Genomic DNA, 23423 nt, shown 5'->3' on the forward strand with positions numbered 1-23423 from the left:
CCCGAGTGTTTTCGTAATCAAACCCACTTCTATCTTTAGGCTGTAGGAAATTGAAAATAATCCCTGAGTTTAGTTACAGCTGCTCATTATGTAGGAGCCTGTATCATTATACTGTAGTCCGGTTGTTATTACCCGCTCTCCTCTGTCAGGGAAGGGGTCTGCTAGTTTGTGGGGGGAGGCGCCACCGTGTGGTATAGCAGGGATTTAAAATGCATAAAGATAAATGAATGTTTTTTTAATTATTGTTTTACAAGAATGACATTCATCAGATTATGTTTAACTTTAAGTCATGTGTGCTGTCGGGAAATGTGATTTGAATGACATCATATCAGTCATACACGCCCAAGATTTATGATTAAAGATAATAAAAACTTTATAGACCTTACTTCAGTTGTGAAAGAAGAACTCCTTCACTTAAGTAAAAATAGCAAAACCAACCGATTACTGTTAACGAGACAAAATTGTCCATTAATAGATTAAGTAATTTCAGCAACCTGAAGTATAATAGTCTAGGTAGCCAAAATATAAAAAAAAGAATGAATTAAAATTAAATCAAAAGAAAAAGTCTAGAAAACAAGGTTCAAAATGATTTTTAAGGAAATTTCCTTCTCGATAGTATAGAATAATTTCCCAAAAAATAGGGTAAAAAAATTGCCTTATCATAAAAGAAAAGATTTATTGCTTTGGATTTTCCATTGCTTTCTGACCCTTAGAATTGTATACAGTAGCGAGATTCATAATTTTATGAATCCTTATCGGATTATATATAAATTATATATAAAGTAGTTATATCAGATCACATCCAATTTATAGGAATAAAATATGGAGTTTTATTAAAAAACTACTTTTAATTATATTTAAATCATCAAAGTGCCATTTAAGTTAAAATAAGCATTTAAGAAAATATGAATTAAACATGCCGTGTGTGTTTGTTCCCTAAAATAACAGCAAGTGTAAAAAGAGAAGGACTTATTATACTCTAACACAGGTTTGCATGTAGGTGTGTTTGAGATGTTTGCCTAACAATAAAGCACTGATAAAGTCTACAGCACATTGGTCACCTGATTTCCTGAGTTATAAAAGCTGCCTCTGCTCTCAACCTGTCGTCAAGGAGCCTCTTTTGCCGGATTCACCATCCTCCAACCACCTGGTAAGATTGACCTCCTAACAACTGCTCGATTAGGGGAAGAAAGATAGCTTATAGTTTGATGTTTAAAGGAGGTACAATTTAAAGAAAGTTAAAATAGCAAAATCGCCCGATTACTCTTAACAAAACATTAAAAGCTCAACATTTTTATTAAAATGCACCAGGAGTATAAAACTTCTCTCAGAACTGTTACATGATGTGAATTGTTTTATCTTTAATATTTTTGTGCATGCTTCTTGGTTAATATTAAGCTCTTATCTTGCTGTAACAAATGCCAATTTTCCCTCTGTGGGACGAATAAAGGTATTCTGATTCTGAAAAGTCTAGGTAGCCATAATATGTATTACATTTATTTTTACTTTAAATCGACAAATTCAATCCTAACACTTGCTTGACTAGGAAAAAAGCTAACTTATGTGGATATTGTTTGATGTTAAACATAGGTTCAATCTCTGCTGGGGAAGAAACAGATGCACACAAGATGTCCTATAGCTTCTTAGAGTTATAGGAGTTAAATGATTTTCTTTCAACAGAGACTTTATCCTGATCATGGCTGTGACAAACCAACCAGGCCGATACGCACCTTCTGACTTCCAGACAGGATTGTGTGATTTCTGCGATGACTGTGGAACTTGTGAGCACCTACCCTTCCTATCTGGGAAATGTGACACTCAGTTAAGACTATACATTTGAGTGCAGGATTATATTTGTTCTAGATACATTTCTCCTCCCTCTGCCTCAGGTTGCTATGGTCTGTTCTGCTATATGTGCCTCGGCTGCTCCATCGCCAGTGACATGGACGAGTGCTGCCTGTGTGGTCTGCAAATGAGCATTCGCAGCGTCTACAGGACCAAGTACAATATCAATGTGAGTTTCAGAGGATATAAAGGGATAGCTGACAGTATTACTCCATTTGGACCATTTTGTAAAACAGAAACATTACTATGGAGTGTCACCGAGTATGATAGTATTACCTTTATTTGTGGTTATACTGTAGCACTTGTACAGGTTTACTGCATAACAAAAAAGTTGAGTTTTTAATACTTTTTAAGGCCTTCTGATTAAAGATGTAACATTTTAAAAGCCGTCCCATGTCAGACACTGGTAGAGAAAGAAAAATAGGACAATGTCCAAATACAGCATAACAGGTAAAAGCAATTGAATACAAATCCTACTTAAGAGTATTGTAAGCGTGATGAACTTAAAGTATTAAACACAAGACAAATATTCAGAAGAAATAAGCAATTTGCTGTTTTAGCTGTTTAGCTGGAGCTAGGTTTACTTTATTTCTAGTTAGCCAATTTACTCGTTTTTCACAACGTACGGTGCGAGCCCCTCAAAGCGTCAATACCTTAAATCGAAGGGTGAGGAGATGATTAATAGGAGAGGGAATAAGGAATAACGAAGCTCGTTTTTTGGGCTTTTCACCAATCTCTACCTTTACGTGTTGATTATTTTATGGTTTTGGGCCTTGCTATTTCAGTGTAAATAACTCATTTGATGGAAACACAATAAGGAAACCAACCTTATCTTTTATGAGCCACAACTGTTAATCTTTAACTTGACAGTAAAAATGTTTAACCGGAGTGATCTATGACATGATGTACTTCTCCTTTCTTCTTCTTCGTCATATTGAGACTAATCTAATTCCTTTGAATAGTTAGTCGCAACGCCAAGAGGAACAGTAGTATAACCGGGGGGGGGGGGGGGGGGGGGGGGGGAGAAAAGAGAAGTTGAAAATAAATAATCATTTTGTTCCGTATAGCAGAATTGAGTTTTTAGTCATACAAACGGCTCCATTTATTAGATGAATTTGAATGTGAGCATGTTTGCATGTCGTGGAAGCATTTAGATCAAAGCATCATTGTGTAGAAGACTGTTTTGTTTGCCTGACCCAGTTTACATTTGACCACACATTATGTTCTTACAGTATCATGCTCCTTTAAAGGGGCTCTGACGCCACAATTGAGAACCATCCTGTAAAAACCCATTAAGAAATAGCCAGAAAAATTGTTACATTTTGAAATTGTATGAAGGACATCCTTTAAATCACTCCCATTTTAATTATTTCATACATTACAGCCAACATATTTGCTGCCTTGCACAGACCTTCTCATGCTCACACCGATTTAATTCAAATGTCCATGGTTATGCATCTATGCACACACTTGAATAAAAAAAAAAACTAAGGGATAGAATAGAGCCCATCCATTAAAACAGTAAAATAATCACTCATACTTGTGTTTCCAGGGGTCATTGTGTCAAGACTTCATAGCATACACATTCTGTGGTGTCTGTGCCACGTGCCAACTGAAGAGGGACATTGACCGCAGGAAGGAGCAAGGCATTTTCTAAATTGGTATGCATTACAAAAAAAAACACCCCACTCACTGTGTCATGTTATCTTTACGTTTATGGAACTGTCAAAATTATGAAAAATAACTATCTTCCCTTTGACTTCTAGATACCGTCACCAGGCACGTTGTAAATGTGCTGGTTTTCTTTGCTCATTGCGGAACCTGAAGAGACCGCCCTTCCCTTCTCTGATAAAGAGGTTAATTAGGTTGTATTCAGTGTAATGTGTGTCGGTAACGGTGTAGTACATTTGCTATCCTTCTGAATTTTAAGAACCCAAGTGTAAAACGGTCATAAATGACTGCTACCATCATAAAGAAAGTGAAGTGTATTGTTCGACGCAGTTGACAGGATGTGAATTGTTTTGGAAGATGTCTTTAAATAAAATCCTCTTTTTCAAATGATTTTGAGTTACACTTTTTGTATATTTCACTTCCATTGAGAAAACCTGGAGTTAGTTTAAAGGGGACCTATCATGCAAAATGCACTTTTGTACGTCTTTTATACATGAATATGTGTCCCCGGTGTTCCAGGGAACTCACCAAGTGTCAGAAAACACAACCCTCTCTATTTTCCTCCATACCCAAATATCTTAAAAAGGGGCTGCAACAGATCTGATACAGACTGATCCAGATTTGAACACTTCTATGACGTCACAGAAGTGGCGCTACGGCTATTGGGCCAACTCCACCAATCAGGAGGAGACAGCCACGGACATTGCTGTTCCTAAGCGCTGGAGACGCTGTAGTACATATGCCAGGCCTGTAGATGGTGCTGTTCTCAAAGAATCAGCCCATGCAAAGACAGTGTTAAATTGAGCGAAATGAGGAATGGCTAAAATACATGATCTGTTTGGTATTTTGAAAAATAAAAAGTATAAATATGCCTTATATAGGTATGGTCCTAAACTATATTATTCAAATATAGCATGATAGGTCCACTTTAAAAAATAAATAAAATAAAGCCATGTCAGAATATTTTATTTTGAAATCTAGTTTTAAAAAAGATGGCATGATTGAGCTTTAATTAGTTAGTTAGCTACTGACAATTCACTTTTTTTTAGCTACAGCTACATTTGACAGGTGACGCCACTGAGCACCCAGTGTGAAGATTTAACATTTGACAACCTGTTAAATCATAATAAAAGTACAGGCTGTTTTTCACAGCAGACATTTTTTTAGTGAGCAAACACACACATATAGGCTGTGAGACTCCTGAACTCATCCTCCAAATAGTTTTTTATAGCAATAGCAAAATGGGACTATATAACAATGTGTTGTAGGACTTATTATCGTATCCTGAACATAAAAAACAGCTGTGAAACATTTTGTTGTGCCAGTTTGATGACTTTTTGATGACTTTATATACAAAAATATATCTTGCTTTGTGAAATGGAAACGGTTCATTAGGGAGTGGCTACACATGGGGGTTTTCAAGGAACTTATTTATAAAGAAAGAACATAATAACTGGTAGCCAAAGAGGACTGTGCTGATTAAAGCTACTGAAAAACTCATTTGAGACCATGCGGTATGGATTCGGACTTAAATGGCAAAATAGTTTAATGAATCGTTAGTGAAGCAGAAATAAAACTTGAATGACACGACCATGACGCTAAACAATTGCTTTACTCTTTGAATTTAATTTTCTTTGTGGACCGAGAAGTTTTTACATGAAGCCAATAAATCAAGAATAACATGTGTTGCTGTGTTGTTATGTCAAGTAAAAAACAGGAGCAAGTGTTGGAGCACAAAAGCGTAAACAGACCAGATGTCCCCAGAGTCATTTGCCTAATTCTATGTCCACTATCTGGCCGATCACATCCACATTTCTAACATGCCATGTCAATATTATTAAGTCACACCTAAAGGTAACAATATACAACTCCTCTGAATACATCAATGCCAGACACAGATCTGAGTGAGAAATATTGAACTATTTTCCTTTTTGGCAAAAGTAATAAAACAGTGTTGTCTGAATATTTAGTGATGGTGATACCAGGGATTCTCCTTGGATGCTTCCATTACTGGGATGATGTTAGATTTTTTCGGAGGGTTGGGGTGTTTACTGGGTCATCTGGGATTCCAGGGCCTGAGCAGCCCACTCTGGAGCAGCAGCGCGGATCTTTTCTAGGAGGTTGTTGACTTGGAAGCACAGAGACTGGATCTGTTTGTCCCAGGTAGGGAGGGCTTCCCGGGCTATTAGACATAAAATGAAAGGTAGAAAGAGCATCAAATACATTTGCATTTTATGACCTGTGATCCACACATTTTCATATTCAAATTCTATGTGGTATTCTATCAAAGCACTTCCTCCTTCAAAAGCAAGGTGTGTGCTGTTTTCTTATCATTCCTGTATGAAGAGGGTGCCCCCTACTGGACGCAAATAGATTAGTTGGTTAGTTTGATCATTTTAACGTTATTTTTGTTAGATTGTTACGTTTATTCTTTAAGTTAACTGGGGCCTTATCATTATTAGCCTTTGGTTTATTATTGTACCAAAGTGTTTGAACATTTATCAATAAGGTCAGGGCACTTCCATCAGAAGTGAATATAACACCAAGATGTTTTTGTCAGAGCCCCTCAGGTACCTTAATCTCTGTTTTGCTTTCATTGTCCAAATGCTATATTTGCAGCAGTAGTCTTCAAAGTATTGAAGGTGTTAAATTAATTGTTTTACCCTGTCTCCAAAATGGATGTGTCATTTATTTTCATATCTTTCTGATCTTCGAAAACCTGAGATAGGAGAGCCTTGTTTCACTCTAAATATATATGTAACTATTGTGGAGCCCAGAATATTTCTGTAAGTGTGGTTGAGACTCTTGACAGTTTGGTCAAAATAAACTAAATAATGAAATCTAATGATTCCATAATTGAGTTGTGTGTTTGCAATGGAAGACATTTGTGTATTGATCATAACTGTAATGTTAATTTGAAAAAGATAAATACTGAACTTTGATCCAAAAGCTGGCAAATTCTGTCCTTTATCAAATGTAAAAAACAATTGACTTTCAACTCACTCTCAAAGTGTACAATGCTATCTATCTGGTCGATGAAGCCATTCATGCGTCCTTCAGTGATCATCTGGGAAGCAATTTTCTCAGCCTAATGACAAACAAAGGAAGAAAAGCATCTCAACATGCATAATGGCAAATGAACAGCTACACACATTTAATACATAAATAACATTTATCTTCTTTAAATCGTACAAATGTCCCTGCATAGCTGAATAATTGGATTGCTATAATTCATCACTTTTGATGAAGAGGACTGGAAAGATTTATTGCTTTGAGCCTTTTTTTCTTTCTTGTGCTTGAATGCATCCACACACATATATATAGATGCTGATTATGTTAATGCAACTGAAGCAGATTATCATTAACAATTCTGTGCTCCATGCAAAGAGTCAGATTGAGAACAGAATTAATTTTTAATGTCCATTTACATACAGTAAACTTGTTTATGTGTAATTTAAGAAATGTCTAACCTTTGCTGGGGGAATTTCCAACAATGCTCCTAGTTCTTCAAACGTGATGTTGTTGTAGAGTTTGCTCGCAGACAGGAGGTTGTGTTCAATCACTGCTCTGTCAAGGATGCTGGAACCTGCAAGTGAGACAACACACAACATAAAGTACATTCACAGACCAGGGTCAGGTTCCCTCATTCCTTGTATGAGACACATTCAGCATGTACAAGCCAAAAATAAAATAAAACAACAGCTTTGAAGCATTGCCCAATCACGCCCAGCAATGCACCCCAAGAGTGGCTACACACACATCTTGCTGTATAGTGGGTGCTGCACTTGGATTTAACCATTGCTGTTTGTTTAGGCTGTTTGGTGAAGTTTGCCAAGATCTCTGCAAAACCACATGGGGTTCTTTTTGAATGAGCCTAAACATTCATACTCATTCTGCCTCTAAATTATACTTTACATTTGTTAAAGTACTGTAGCTTTAATAAACAGGCACGGCTCACATGGCTTAAGCATTAAATATATCAGCTATAACCTGATATATTTGTAGAAGAGAGGGTTGGATTATTAACATTTTCCAATTCACTGACCCAACTTGTCTTATAACAAATCTTCTCCACTCACCATCTGCTGTGGTGGCTTTCTGGTGAGGCATCAGCATGGCAGCAAACTCCTGCAGCTGGTTTCCTCTGATAATACGGTCCAGGTACATCTTCTCCAGAATACCGTAGGCAGCCAGCTGTTGACAGCGCTCATCTTTAAAAAGAGTGGCCAACATTCGGGAACGCTGCTGGCCTGAAAATAAAAAACATGACAATATTTTTGGCATCGTACAAGAAGTTTGTCATTAACATTGTCTATGAAAATGTAAACCTAAGCACAATAATGATGGTAGTACCTGCAGAGGCCAGTATGGTGCAGTTTAGTGCATGTTTAAGTGCCTCCAGACGTTCAGTCTCATGGACAATTGACTTATACGACAGCTCGTTGTATCTTTGTGCAGCTTCAATGAACTTCCTCCTGAAGTCTAGCACTCTGGCATAGCACACCTACACATTTAAACAGCATTAAAAAGTGATCCAAGGCACTACATAAACAGTTTACTGCAAAGTCCCTAAAAGGTTTTATTAAGAACTATTTATTCAATTGCAAAAGTTACAGTTAAGCATAAACAAGCTGTGTACCTTATAGTGTATCTGTAGCTGTTCATTAGAGGACTCGTTCTGAAGCAATGACGCTCTGTTGATGTAGGCCTCTGCCTGCACTGGATCATCGTCCTCCAAGTAGAGACGGGCAATTTTCAGGTACGTATCCAACTTATAGTCAACATTGTATTGCCTAAGGAAGGAAATCAAAAAGGTATGGTAAGACCTGGGAATATTACAAACATTGTCAGAAAATAAATCTGCTATTAGCTTACTTACTTCTGTCCTGTTTCCAAGGGAATACCAACTAAAACCTGGGCAGCATTTCTCCAGTCTCCCTCCTTTTCATAAATGGTTGCTAAGTGCTGTCTGATTGAGGCTACCTGAGGACATAAAGAAGAACATTATGCATTTGATTAGGAATACTGATGTTTATTGGCCTAATATATTAGAGTGTGTGAGGGTATTTACTTGTTCCTCAAAAGAGATGACCCTTGGCTGAATCTTTTCCAAGGTGAAGTGATACACTGCTTTAGCTGTGACGTCGGGCAGGTTGGGCAAATGTGTGCAGAAATCGGTGAGCAGTTGTCTCGAGATGACAAGACTGACATTTTCATTGACCACTGTAAAATAAATGTATAAATACTGAGGTAAGATGTCCTCCTGTTCACATACAAATAAGTTTGTGGTAAAATTCTGATGCGTTAAAGAAAATGGGTACAGCATACTTGCTTCAACAAAGGCCTTCAAGGATTCCAGTTGCTCAGCATCTGTAAACTGAATGGCCTTCTCTAGAATTTGTCGATATCTAGAAAAAGATTTACAGGTTAGAAACTACGCCCCTGGGTTTTGGAGGTCCATGAAACTGATACATGGAAAATCACAAGGCTAGGATTTAATAATGGAGATGAACATAAAACAAAAATAAGCAGTTTTTATTCCACTCTACAGCATTTAATTCCACATTCTGTTCTTCTTTATCTTATTCTATTTTACATAGAGTAGCTACAGTGTATAGACAATGTGACTTGCAATGTGACTTGCAACATCCTCTGTAACATAAAGCTTAGTGTTAATTATTTGACATACGTAGTTTACTTCTTTGGCTTTTTGTGTTATATACAATCATTATATTGCATTGTTGGAGGACCTGGGACTTAAGATTTTCATTGCTATAACTACACTGTTGCTAATGTGCATATGATAAAAAACCTTTGAATCTAGAAAGCTATGTTGTGCCCAGCACAAGTTAACTGTGTAGCTAGTAAACAGTGCTAATGCTAATATTATGAAATGTAACATTAATGTAACATTAACGTGAGCAGTAAACTGGCCACTTTAATATCGTCCAACCGTGGTGTTACAATTTAAAGGATAATCTGTAAAATAAATTGTTTGACAGGGAGTTATAAACAACCAACGTTTACCGGGCTAGCTAAATGTATGGCTAACGTAGCTAGGAGGCTAACGCAAGCTTAGCTATCACATCTATCTCATTGCTAGCTAACATTTAATGTAGCACTTACTTTCTCAAATTTTAAATAGCATGTATAAGGAAGTCTTAAATATAGTGTTACATACTTGGCAGCAAGATCTTTGTGAGATCCAGTTGAATTAATCAGCTGTGCAAGCTCCTGCCTCACGTCGGTCGCCATTGTCGCCTGCAGAAGTGTCAACAACACCGGCTTCCTCTGCCAAGAGCGGGGCTAGTCTTCCGGTGTGAGGGTCGGTCGACTCGGTCCTCCAGCAGACAGACAACCGCCAACAGAGGCTGCTGGCTATTCTGGCTCAGAGAGGTACCTGTCACAAAGCTCTCTGCAGAGGTCGGAGTACGTTAATTTAAAACGTACTTTGTTGCCAGAGGTGGGAGAAGTACTCAAATCTTGTACTTAAATAAAGAGGTAGTAGTAGTAGTAGCAGTAGTATTAAAAGTCCTGCAATCAAAATATACTGAACGTACCAACAGTTAAAATACTCATTATGCAAATTGACCCATTTCAGAAAAATATATTGTATGTGTTTATAATTATTGATGCATTAATGTGTTTATCAAAGCTGGTAAAGGTGCAGCTAGTTTTAATTACTTTGTATGCTTCAGGGCAGTTTGTGAATGATACTCCAGGTGTAACCAAAGTAAAAGTGTTCTATATATATATATATTTATATATAAGTATGAGTTTAAAAAAACAGGCTACCTTAGTTTAATAAAAGAGCCTTACATTAAACTTTTTGCTTTGTTTACATTTTTGGTATATGTATGGACAATTCTTTATTTATCTATCTTTTTGACTTGCAAAGTTGAAGTTATAAAGACTGAATGTTATTAGGGTTGTTGGTAGTGTTTCTGCACCTTTAAGAATTACGTAACAGTGACGTAGTACGCGGAGGGCGTGGTCCACTTGTGAAATGTCAGGGAGGAATGGCGCTCGGCGCGGTATTTTGAACAATCGCCTTTTCCTTTCCTCGTTTTATCTGGAAACGTTGCTCAGTGTAAACATATCGGGTAAGGTGCCTATGTGTTGTTCGTTTCTAGAGTTTGCGACACTACATCCAGCAGAAAGCCGCAAACTTTAAGAGTGTGTTCAATGTTGAGATATATTGTTGTGCTAGCTAGCTTGGGTTAGCAAGCTCAGCAAGTTTGCTAATACAGTTGTCCTGCCCGCTGGGCTGGCTCTATGAGGCTGATGATGAAGATGATAGCGATGCTTACACACAAATAAAGGGCACAGGGGCCAGGATATTCCCTGAAACGGGTCCCTTACAGTGTTGTGTGTGCGGACACAAAGTTTGGTTTGTATCAACAAACAATATATTGACTATAGTGCAAATATGCTAAGTTAGTGCGTCTACAAATGGAAAGTAAAAGCTAACTTAGCTGAACAGTGAGAAGCGTATTTTGAGTAGTTATGTCGTGGTAAAGCAGCTAATGCACAACAACTGGTCTTCTTGTGCATGCTGTCAAAAACATTACAAGAGTACAAAGAGTTATTACCTTTTGCTTTGAGCGTTTTACATTTTACTTAGCTGAAAACCTCGCATTGTTGTTTTTCTTATTTAGAAACGGATCTTTTATGTATTGACCTGGTGAAAAATAAGACTAAAATTGTTAATTTATAACTGGCTAAACAGGTTAAGTTTATTCATAGCACCTTAAAAGCACAGGCCACACATGCCTACAGTTAAATATATTGTTGCAATTTCATTACGTGAATTGTCTGACCTAAAATGATTTAATCCAGACGGACGTTTTAAGTGACAGGATGAATTATTGAATGCTAGCATTGTTTACGTTGTCAGAGTCTGCCAGAATAGTTTACTTGCTAGTAGACCACAGTTACTAGCAAATATTGTGATCGGATTTCATGTGTACTAGCTGTTCTTTTTGATGTTTTAGCTTCGAGTAAAAAATATTAAACAAATTCCTTAATCCTAAATACCTATGTATTAGCCGGAGAGCTAACAGAGTTGATGACGAGGTAAAAATGGCGGATCTTTCGAAATCCAACCCCGGCCTGAAATAGTAACGCAGCCAGCAAACAGCTTGTCGCTTTTTCTCACTCTTTCCCCCAACTGGGAAACACTTCTGGTGTTTACTCAAACGAGTGCAGATCAGCACTGTTTTCTTTTGGTGACTTTCCTCCGGGAGACGCGGAAACAATGAGGGCATTTAGCAGTGAGTGTGTGGGGAGGGTAGGGTTCATATGTGCGGTGTTTCGGTGGATTAATGTTGAGTAGAGAGCAGCAGGACAAAGATGATCGCTGCGGCCTAATGCTAACCCAGCATCAGCTGTCAGGCTGTGTCAAACATGAGAGGAACTCAGACGTGACTCATGTACACCTCTCCATTCATTAACACTTACGTGATTACTGAAATATACCTGCATTAAAGTACCACATTGGGTATTTTTCTAACTGTGAATAAGGCTAACTCGTTAGCTTTAACTGTTTGTTTATTTTTTATTGCAACTCCTGTCGCAAACAGACAGTATCATTATCCATTAATGTATGTATCTTCCAACTTAATCTTGCACTATTTTATTTCAGTTTCTTCTTGCACTATTTGTTTTATTGTTACAAAAAAAGTTTGATATATATATATATATATTTATGTTGCATTGTTGAACTGGGATTTAAGATTGTAATTACCATAACTATCATGTAGCTACTGCATATGACAAACATCCTTATCTATATGAGTTATTAATTATGTTGACAAATGCAATATAAATGAATAATATGTATTTTAAAATCAGAACTCTTGTTTATTGCAAATAAATGCATTAACTTTTTGCAAAGTAATACAAATATTGTCTGTCATAGGGTGTGTACACCAGGCACCACAGTGTATGTTAGTGCAGTAAATTCATACCTGTGTTACATTTTATTTAATGTTTTATCCCTCCAAAGACTTTTTCTAAAAAGTAATACTTCCCCTAAATCAGATTAAAATAATTTCATTAAAAAGATGAAAAATGTTTAAACCTCCAAATTGTGAATTTCTTTGACACATTTGACACAGGGAAAAATAGTTGCATTGTTTATGTCTTATTGTATTATTCTTTCTGGATTAACAGAGAGCTGAGACTTTGCAAGCATGGATGTGGTGTCACCAGAGCTCAACAGCCTCCTTCCTGATGAGATCATGGATACTGAGGCCATAGAGGAAATCCCTCACTCCCAACCCGGCGGCGGCACCACGGTCCAGTCAGCAAGCGATGACGCACCGGTCCCAATGGAAACGGATACACCCATGGCTTCAGAAAATGTGAGACTGTGTTCAATTGCAGCTTCAACCGGACACACTCAGGCTCTCACCACGTCCACCGCCTCAAACTCCACATTCATCATCAGCTCCGGAAGTCAGCTCCCCATGTCAATGTCCAGTTCATCGCCATCCCTTCTTACCTTTAAACCAGCCATGGCTACTTCCATAGCCACCACCAAAACCACAGATAGTTTGACTGGGACTACTTTCTCTACAAGTGGATTACAGAAGCTCACAGCTCCGTTTACTATCTCTGCTGCAAGCCATCAGATCATTCTCAACAAGGTGGCATCAGAAGCAGCAAAGTCTGCGGGTGGTCCACCCCAGATCATCAAGCAGGAGGGACAAAAGCTTTTGGTCACAGCAATAGGAAAGTCAGGGCAACCTATAGTTTTGCAGTTACCCCACACATGCAGCAAGCCTGGCCTTTCACAGACTTCAGGAGACCTGAAATCCCAAGCTCCACAGTTTAAAGTGGTGACTATTGGTGGCAGGACGGAGCTGAAGCCAATACTGGGGAGTCCTGGAAACCAGCTGACCACATTACAGGCCCAGCAGCTAAAGACCGTACAGGTAACATTGTGTTATAGTGCCATATTTAAACATAAGAATGTTTATTATTTCACCAATGAATTGCCCAGACATAATGTGCTCCATATCAGTGTCTAATTAAATATAATTACCTTAAGATTTTACGGAAAATACATAAGAAACTGTTAACAAACTGTTATTTAACCTTAATTAACATTGTAACAAATTAATGACTGGCTTTGTTCAACTGCAGTGCTTTGAATCCATTGGCCTGTCCAAGTAGATGTTAAAGTGGGCTTTGAAAGTCAAAGCTGACTAAATAAAAAACAACTGTTGTTGCGCCTGCCCTGTTTACTCCAAACATAGTTTGGTAATTGGAGAACAGATGAGAGAAAAGGATGAACCATTATAATACGATGACAACTTATTGGGGACCCTGGACAGATATATTTATTTGCTTGACTTACCTGCTTCTTTGTCTAATGCTGGCACAGAGACCTGTCAGTCAGTTTGGTATCAAAAACAACCTTTTTGTTAACATTTTTTTTATTGTGGCATGACTTGAAGATTTAAAGAGAGAACAACATATTGAATTAGATGAGTTTGATGCATACATGCTCAAAGCTCTACACATGGTAAAGAATAGCAGTACAATCACTTTTTCCAATTATTAAAATAAAGCAATGATTCTCATTTGTTATAAACCTGAGCATGAACCTTTGAGTTTAAAGAAGTTGACGTATTAAACATTTCAGAGAGAAACAGCATTATGAGTTATTACTATAGATATCTCTCCAATTGTATATGTATGTTTTGTGATGGCACAAGTTCACACCTGTGTTTGCTAGTATCATAGGAATAAAGGATGGGGTATTTGAGGAATATGCATTTTATTAGATATAATACAACTTGATTCCCCATCAGGCAGTTGGGTTGTTTTACTGTTTAACCACCAGTTATGGCTGCCAACAATGATACGTTTCTAACTTACCATTAATGTATCAAGTATGCACTTGAAGTCAGGAATTGTTGAGATACATTTTTGAATGGGAATATAATGGAAATGATTCTGAATATTTCCACAGATTGCTAAGAAAACACCAGTGTCCTCGGCTGCACCAATCAAGTTTATCATCACAAAAACTGTTAACAGCAAAGGTCTAAGTCCTCAGACATCAGTTACTCCTGTTATCGCAGGTACTTTTATTTGTATTATCGTTGTGTGTTGTAAACATATTATCAGTGATACACCTTTTTAGTTGTGCTGTAATGAAGCCATGTTTTCTCAAATCTTGTGCTTTTTGATTAAAGGACGGGTCTTGACGCAGAGTTCCCTAGGGATGCCCTCAAGGACTATTACTCTCTCTGAGCCCCACAACACTACAACACTACAGAGCATAACTGGCAAAAAGATTGCAATTTCACCCCTTAAATCTCCCAGCAAGGTACATTCTACATTCGTCCTTATCTATTTGAATGAAGGATTTTTCCCACTCTTTTTTTTCCCCTGTTATTTTGTAAAGGTTTTCCAGTTCGGTTAAGTTGTGACACACTGCAGATGCCTGGAAATACAATCAATTCTGATTTCACGTTGTCAAGCGACCACACCTTTTTTTTTCTCACCTAGGACAGTTCACCCCTAAAATCAATAATGTATCATTTTTGTCTTGCCATTAAGTTAACTACAGTTGTGGTGCTCAAAGTGCCAAAACAATACATGTGAACACTCAATGGCAATGTCTCTTTCAAGGAATGATGTCCTAATTATCATGATAATCTACTTTGCTGTAAACTGTTTCATATAGGAACTTAGAAAGTTAAAGAAAAATGACCAAAGGCAATAGTTCCTACATAAAACTGCTGAAACAAAGTCTGTGGATTATCTTAAATAACCATGGAGCTCGTAAGATTTTCAAATGTATTGATTTGGCGCTTTGAGCACCTCGAGCCGAGTGGCCTCTTGCTCCATTCATTTGAGAAAATGCAGTCATCTGTGCAGCTGATACCTCCAACCCTGGAGAACACACACCAGATCTGTCCCTTTTAAGAGGACTAACATTTTCCTTGGAGCAGAGAAAGCACAGGTGTCGTGAATAATCTTAACGATATTCTCTTTAAGACATCCTGTCATCAGCCAGTATGCACCAGAGCCCTGCACACACTCACATGGGAAACAGCAATCATTCATGTTATTGTTTACACCTGTGTTTGCCAAGTCAAAATATCCACTCTGACAAAGGTCTCTTACTCTTAAGGCTACATTTGAGAAGTCTTTTCATTCAGTTTCTGCTCAAATATGCAGAATTTATTTTTGAATTGTTTGAGACCTATATTGGCAGTAACTTCCAGCTTCATGCATTACAACAACACAAAATAAAGTAGGTGTTTTATATTGATATGTATATCAAGTGGTTTATCAGGATAGTATTTGGACTGATTGTGCTGTGCCCTCTTTGTTTGTCCCTGCCAGGTGACTGTGGTTTCTGTGGCTTCTCCGACCTCCAACGCCTCTCACAAGTCAATGACGCTGCCCGTCAATGTAGCACTTGGACAGCAGATCCTCACAGTCCAACAGTCCACACCGGGGTCTCCAATCAAAGTGACCACGAGCCAAACCACACAGGTAAGATCTGAGCTCTCCACTGTCTATTGTTGTTTCAAGTATTGGCTCGCCTGACCTGATATTGAAACGGATGACAAGGAGAGACGTGTTTGACAACTTCTGCAGCATTGCTCACGCCACAGTCATCTCCCTTTTAGCAAAGACAACACAGTAGGTCAGGTTAACCTCAGAATGAATGTGACGAGTGTCGCATTACAAATGTGTGTCAATGGGACAGTTGATGCACATTAAAACACCTTGTTCCATGATGTGCTGGAAGTAGAACTGCAAATATATTTGTATCATCAATTAATCAGTCAATTATTTTCTTTAAAACAAAACTCATGATTTGGTCTAGAAAAGGTCAGAAATAACTGAATGTTTTAAAAAATCTGTTTAGCATCACAAAACAGCAGCAAATCCTCACTTCGATGCTGGATCCCAAGTATATTTGACATGTTCAAATTATTTATGATTGTATTAACGGCTTCTGTTAAACAATTTATTAACAACTTGCCCCAACAGCAGTAAACCTGTAACTTGATTATAAGCAGGGCATTTACATTGTGGTTTAGTATTAAATAGTGTGGTGTTGTACCCTATGGCTAATACATGTAATACTACTGCTTGCAAAGTAAAGCAGCATAAAGAAATATGAAGGTGAAAAAATATGCTGATTAATTGTTGTTGAAGATTTCCCGCTTGAGCCTTCCACCACACCTGTGTGTTGTCCATCTGTTGCTTTGTTTGCCTTTCAATTGACTGTGATACAAACTCAATGTGTTGGGATAAAAAAGGTTTTATTACTTTCACTTCTGGAAAAGATGGCTAATGATTTAAGGATGTGCCTTTGTTTCTATTTACAGAGCAGTTGGTATTATGGGCAATATAACTTCTCCAAAGTTTCATTCTATTCTAACTCAAATGTGTTAAGGACACAGTCCACTTCTTTCTTTCATTACAAATGTCTGCGTTAGCTTTCAATAGTTTGACAGAATTTGGTATAAAGGACCCAGGTTCTTTCTGACTTACTGGTTCTCTAAGCCTTTTAATTAAGTGAAAATATTCTTACATTTAACTTGACTCACAATATTGTTGATTTACCTTTCTGTCATTTATACCTAAATCTCTGATTTCTGAATATTTTCAGGGTCTTAAACCAGGGCAAACTGTGACCGTGGGCGGAGTTGGCGGCTCCCAGTTCAAGACCATCATCCCACTGGCCACCCAGCCAAATGTGCAGCAGATCCAGGTTCCAGGTAGCAGGTTCCACTACGTCCGCCTGGTCACAGCCACCACAGCGAGCAGCTCGGGACAGCCCAGCGGTCCCAGCACCAGCTCTCTACAGACCGGTAACTTTGACACTCTTTCACACATGGTTCCCGGGAAATTACAAAAACACTACATTCAGTAATGTATGAGTCAAGAGACATTTAAACAGATGGTGGAAATGCAACACTTCTTAACATAAACAAAACAATTGAAACCCTTCTCAAAGCCACAGAAGAAGATGGGGAAAGTCTGGATTTATGTGGCGGACGTCTCAGGTTTCAAGGCTTTATTGTCATTAGCACATTAGCTACAGTGTAGATATGGCAATGAAAAACGGAGGTCACAGGCTCCTCCAACGTCGGTTTTTATATTCACAAACTGGAGTTAATCAAGAACTTGCCAGAGAATTGTCATGAAAGCATTGGCGTTAATTTTAAACTCTTCCTGTATGTCATCAGCTGAGTCTTGTGCTTAGTTTGATCGCTTTATGAAAAGAAGTCTTTCATAAGACGGTCACGATTGTACTTCTTTATTAACAACTCAGCCGTACATGCGTTTTACCTGAAATGTTAGGAGTTTGTGAGGTGGGAAATTCTTGCGATTCCACAATATTGATCCTTGTTTTCATTCACACACGACCCCATGCAGGAACTGTTCTGGACATTTCAGGGATGGACTGCATGTGTAGGGTTTATTCTGGTAACAAACGTAGATGACACTGTTGAAGCTCTTCTGTTTCAACTCATGTTTCTTAATGTCCCACAGCTAAACCTATGATGGTCAGCACAGGACCCGTCAGGATGTCGGTCCCAATCGTCCCGGCACAGTCCATCAAACAGGTAGCGCAGCGATTCTGTAAATGCCTTTTTTAATCTTTATTCAAGCAGTGTTTTCTTGTATAATGTCTCCTGCGATGCATTCATGGTTTGTTTTCCTTTATAGATGGCCCCTAAGTCCCTAACATCAGCAGCCGTAGTAACCACCACTCAGACCCAGCAACGCCTCATCATGCCTGCAACTCCTCTACCCCAGATCCAGCCCAACTTCACCAACCTCCCCCCAGGTACCGTTCTGGCCCCAGCTCCAGGAGGAGGGAACATGGGATATGCGGTCGTCCCAGCACAATACGTCACACAGGTCAGTGTTGTTTTGGGTGTGAGGTTTTTCTTTTTGACTGACTTATCTTTGATGTGCATGTTCTGAGTATTTTCTGTGTGATCTGCCTCTCCTGTAGCTCCAGCAGAGCCCATTTGTGACCCTCGCCAGCAGCTCTGCTTTCACCACGAACACCGGTATCCAGACTCAGGCCAGACTGCCCCTCAATGGGTAAGGGTTAGATGTGGGACAGCACAACTACATGATGGTTTTTAAACTTGTTTTTTTTCTTTCAAAAAGTGTGAAAACTGTAATGTGGACCAAAACAATTATTAGGACTCTGGGTAAAATGTCTTGCCTACTAAAGATATGTAGTTTAAATAGTTTGTATTAGCCAAAAAGTTAACTTGATTATTTTAATATGGCCTCTTTAATCTCTATTGTGACAGAAGACTTGTTTTTTAAATTGTTTATTATTAAAGGATCTATTTTTCCTGTTGTAGTAAACAAAATGTCATTGACTAAAAATGTTTTTTTTAGCAAAATGGCTATAGAAATGCTACGTATGGGGCAATATAGCGTACTGTGGACTTTTGTTGCATACCATTCCCCTCTTTACCCCTTTATCTACCCCTACAAATAAAATAAATGTGTATACTATTAGAAAATAAAATCTTTTCTCTTTCTAAGAATGATCGGTTTAATGTGCTTTAATATAAAGGTAATGTTATTCACTGGCTTACAGATTGTCAGCAGCAGAAACGACCTCAAGACCGAGGAAACCATGCAACTGCACCAAGTCACAGTGTCTCAAACTGTAAGTATCACTGGGATTTGGACCTGTTTTTAATGTTGAGACTTTGTAACTGTTTGTAATTGTACTAAATCATCGGTAAATAATAAACTACTGGCATATGTCAGTCCCCTCCTGTTTTGTTCATCCAGAGCTTTGCTTTTCTCCCCCTAGATACTGTGACTGCTTTGCAAATGGAGAGTTCTGCAGTAATTGTAACTGCAATAACTGCTTCAATAATCTGGAACATGAAACGGAACGTCTCAAAGCTATAAAAGTAAAGCAGATATTTTTGAAATTTGTTTTTGGGCGGAGCTGCTTTTATGTCATACAGATGAATTAAAGGTTTAATGTATTTTCGCAGACGTGTCTGGACCGGAACCCAGAAGCCTTCAAACCTAAAATAGGTAAAGGCAAGGAGGGGGAGTCGGACCGCCGACACAGCAAAGGCTGCAACTGCAAACGCTCGGGCTGCCTGAAGAACTACTGCGAGTGCTACGAGGTGGGCTTTCCCTCCCTCTTTTAAGGACCTGTTTTTATAATTCTGTTTCTAGAAATCCTTATAAACTCTGTCAAGGTTTGAATATTGCTTGCATTTTTCATCAAATGCATGAAACTGCTTCAAAGTGTAATCATCACAAAACATATTGTTTAAAGCACAGAAGGCCCTTTTCGCAGCTGCTATTTTTACTTTTGCAGTCACAGGTGTAATTAATAACATTAATGATGGCCCTATTCCATTTGGATGGCCCTGGTATTGTTTATGCTGACTCACAAGAATGGCTGTGACACTAATTGGACAGAGACCGTAATCAAATGTATTAATGACAACTGTGTTCATCCCGCTTGAACTCATAATTGCTGCGATTTCAATGTAATGCAGTAAAATAATTGATATATTGTAACTATTTAATTTACATACAGATGTCAGGGGCTGAAAAATGTAAAAGTGCTTGAAAATGACTCAAGAAAATAGATGATTCATCATAATTGTTTAACCCAGTTTGTCACCACCTGACCTGATTTGTATTCTTTCCTTTGTCTTACCTCAAAGGCGAAGATCATGTGTTCGTCCATTTGTAAGTGCATCGGCTGCAAGAACTTTGAGGAGAGCCCGGAGAGGAAGACGCTGATGCACCTGGCCGACGCCGCAGATATGAGGGTTCAGCAGCAAACTGCTGCCAAGACCAAGCTGTCGTCACAGATCTCAGACCTGCTCATGCGGACCACTCCTGTCATGTCAAGTGGAAGCGGGAGGTACTGTAAACACTTTTTCTCTACAACAATAATAATGTACAGGGGCACTTTGGTAGTAATAATTTGCATCGATACATTTCATTATTGTACACACAAAGCTTCTACTGTCTGCTGACATATTTTGGGAAAAAATGTATTTATGAATTAAGGGATTAATTGAAAGATGAATGAGTCTTTTGCTTTTTTTGATTAAATCAAGTTTCTTTAATGACTAGTCCACCAGTGACTGCCTAACTTTAAGAGGTAAAGTTTGTTTTGACTGCAGCAAAAATGTTATTTAGGAAAAGCCAAACATATGAATATTATTAAACATATCATTTAATAAACATGGTGGATTAAACAATTATTGAATTGTATCTTTATTGGAAATGTTTTGGATCACACAAGTTGGAAACAATCTTACGCAGCAACCACTGCAAGCTAATTCTCTAAATAGTATAATACTAATAATAAAAGGGTCTGCAAATGTGCAGAATACCAAATTCAGACAATAGGCATTGAAAGGGGAAAAAACTGTTGTAAAATTCAAGCGTTATAAGAATTAAAATGCCCTTTCAAACACCAAGAGAAGGGTAATTTATGTTCTAACCAAGACCCTGTCCTTCTTTTCTCTTAGGCTGCCATTTACGTTTGTAACAAAGGAGGTTCTTGAAGCAACGTGCGAGTGTCTGCTGGAACAGGCCAAAAAGGCGGAACAGACTCATCAGCCTCAGGTGGAAGCAGAGCGGATGATCCTGGAGGAGTTCGGACACTGCCTCATGAGGATCATCAGCTCGGCGGGGAAAGCCAAAGCAGACTGTGCTTCCATCAATTGCTAGGCCAAGCTTTTTGGCTTTCCCCCACCCTCTAATATGCACACAGCTGCGGGGCCGAGAGAAACAGATGACTCTACTCTCTCGGACCCCTGGGGTTTCTCTCCTGCAAGGAACAGGTCGCCTCCCTCCTCTAAAGGCAGAACAATGGCCTGAAAGTAGATTCCCCCGCCCTTAGCAGGCAGAGGCCAGCTGGAATAATAAACATTGAGCAGATGTTTGCAAACCGAAGGAGAATGGACAGAGCACGTCGCCTCTGATGGATATTAAAAACAGTTCTCACACTTGTTCACCTGTTATGGACAGAAAGGACTGAGCAAGGTAGTCCACATGGACTGGAGGGTTTCTCTACTTCATTTTCCATACAGGGCTCTATGAAATCTGTTTGTGCCCTCCAAACTTTTGTTCTTCCATTTTATTCTATTTTCTATTATTCTTTCCCCCCTTTGAGTTTTTTTCCAAAAAGAAATGCCTGTAATTTTAATGTAATCATTTGTGCTTACAGTAGATAAAAAGAACATGTATCTTTTGATATTTATTTTGACAAGTATTTGTAATCATTGTGAGTGCTAATATTGTGTGATTTTTAGTGCTGCAAATTGTTAATTATTAACCAAGGCTGGGCTAAATTGTGTCAGAGTAGAGGCAGTCCTGGGTTTGATCCCTAAAGGCAATCGTAAATTGAATACACATATAGATTAATGCATTATGAACACACACAGCACTGTGCTCATAATAGTTGGAACATGGCAAGATTGGCGAAGGTTCACGTTTCTCTGTGCGGTTTTCTGTTTGATCAGTCACATGCTTACTGAACATTAAAAACACCATACATGGGAAAAACAATTGAGACCTATAAGACTTGTTCAATTATGTTTTTTCACTAGAAGAGAGTGGAGAAAGGGGTTCGGAAGTTGTTTTTTGATGTCAAAGTGGCAGAAATTAGAAAACCTCCATCAAGACATCTCATGGTTGGAGCATGGGAGTATAACATTAAATTAATGGTTGAAGTAATGCAACTAAAAAGGTGATCCAGATCTGTCACACACGCATAGCTGATGATTGGTTTTGTGTTACAATTACCACAGATAAAAAAAAAGAAAGAACCAGAGACCCATATCTGCCTCTTGCCTTTTTATTAATACATTATACCACAACCCTTTTAATTGCATTGTAGAACATTGCTTATTTGTTTCCATAACTCCTATATATTTTTTTATACTGTTAGTGATTTCAAACCATAAAATCTGTTTTAGGTTATATTATTTGGGCAAAACTGGGTTGTTACGACAATTCTAGTTCAGTTCACATTGTGAAAACAAAGGGCAATTCAAAGATTGAAATTGGGAATCTAATTCATCAAGAAAAATCTGTATGAAGTAGTTCTCAACCTGGGAGACTTCAGTTTTAAATATATCATTCTGGGAAAAAGGTGCATGGATGTGCCTTTCCAGTCTGCCTTGCAAATCAAAGAAAGAGTGTTGTGTCACAAAATAAAAATGTACTACATCCACCCTTTCCACCTGTACCCCCCCCCCCCCCCCCCCCCCCCCAGTGCCTTTGATATCAACCAATAGGTGGCAGTAATGCGCACATAATCGAAGTTATGAGTGAACCAGAAGAAGAATATTTCAAGATGAAGAAGTGAGGTGAAGGAATCTTCGGCTGGTGCAAATTAAATATTGCATTGTTATATTCCAGTGTTAAAATGCTCGTTTTGTGCGTATTTAATTAATTTAGTCGGTATAAGTTAGCTAAAATAGCATGTCGCGTGGGTTCCATGTTCGGTAATTAGGTAAGTCAATTGTAAATTAAACCAGTCAATACTAGAGTATTGTATTGTCAATGAGGTCATGTATTTAATATTTTTTTACACCACAATTAGCTTACTGTACATAGTAAACTGTAATTTTCCCATTGGGGATCATTCAAGTTTGTCTTTTTCTTGAAACTCAACTCTGACAACACATGCTCAAGAAGACAGTTTGTGAGATACGTTACGCCCCTTTATATATACAGTCTATGGTTACGCCCCACCAAACTTATAAAAAAATAGTCGTTTGGTGCAAAATTGCTAATTGACCAAGTTTCAACATCTGCAAATCTTGTGTTGACAGAAAAAGGCGTACCAGGAAATTGAGCAGCGTGGACCTGATATGTACGTATTGCAGAACTGTTAT

At 38.3% G+C, this 23423-nt stretch overlaps 3 protein-coding genes across 5 annotated transcripts; 2 read left to right on the top strand and 1 right to left on the bottom strand.

Annotated features, from left to right (window-relative positions):
• Positions 1 to 1032: 1032 nt before the first annotated feature.
• LOC307024283 (placenta-specific gene 8 protein-like) lies at positions 1033 to 3906 on the top strand. The gene is made up of 5 exons (XM_079658311.1): positions 1033 to 1150; positions 1681 to 1781; positions 1890 to 2014; positions 3398 to 3506; positions 3612 to 3906. Exons 2-4 carry the CDS (start codon positions 1697 to 1699, stop codon positions 3500 to 3502), a joined length of 315 nt encoding a protein of 104 aa, XP_079514437.1. The 5' UTR covers positions 1033 to 1150; positions 1681 to 1696; the 3' UTR covers positions 3503 to 3506; positions 3612 to 3906.
• A 1138-nt stretch (positions 3907 to 5044) lies between these two features.
• On the bottom strand, positions 5045 to 9901 carry cops4 (COP9 constitutive photomorphogenic homolog subunit 4 (Arabidopsis)). The gene is made up of 10 exons (XM_079658310.1): positions 9698 to 9901; positions 8845 to 8924; positions 8588 to 8739; positions 8396 to 8499; positions 8156 to 8309; positions 7870 to 8020; positions 7596 to 7766; positions 6987 to 7102; positions 6520 to 6604; positions 5045 to 5698 (listed from the first exon to the last, which is right to left on the bottom strand). The coding sequence occupies exons 1-10, from the start codon at positions 9769 to 9771 to the stop codon at positions 5565 to 5567; spliced, it is 1221 nt and encodes a 406-aa protein (XP_079514436.1). The 5' UTR covers positions 9772 to 9901; the 3' UTR covers positions 5045 to 5564.
• lin54 (lin-54 DREAM MuvB core complex component) lies at positions 9798 to 22089 on the top strand. Of its 3 annotated transcripts, none has more exons than XM_079658308.1 (14): positions 9798 to 9912; positions 12691 to 13454; positions 14498 to 14609; positions 14724 to 14857; positions 15883 to 16035; positions 17165 to 17366; positions 18052 to 18125; positions 18229 to 18423; positions 18521 to 18612; positions 19127 to 19198; positions 19349 to 19451; positions 19539 to 19676; positions 20229 to 20431; positions 21048 to 22089. In XM_079658308.1, exons 2-14 carry the CDS (start codon positions 12711 to 12713, stop codon positions 21247 to 21249), a joined length of 2424 nt encoding a protein of 807 aa, XP_079514434.1. In that variant the 5' UTR covers positions 9798 to 9912; positions 12691 to 12710; the 3' UTR covers positions 21250 to 22089. The 3 variants fall into 3 exon arrangements, with proteins under 3 accessions (XP_079514434.1, XP_079514433.1, XP_079514435.1); XM_079658307.1 differs by lacking the exon at positions 9798 to 9912 and adding an exon at positions 10470 to 10619; XM_079658309.1 differs by lacking the exon at positions 9798 to 9912 and adding an exon at positions 11636 to 11789.
• The last annotated feature ends 1334 nt before the right edge of the window (positions 22090 to 23423 follow it).

The sequence above is a fragment of the Notothenia rossii genome (genome assembly GCF_949606895.1).
Source record: "Notothenia rossii genome assembly, chromosome: 11".
Classification (NCBI taxonomy): domain Eukaryota; kingdom Metazoa; phylum Chordata; class Actinopteri; order Perciformes; family Nototheniidae; genus Notothenia; species Notothenia rossii.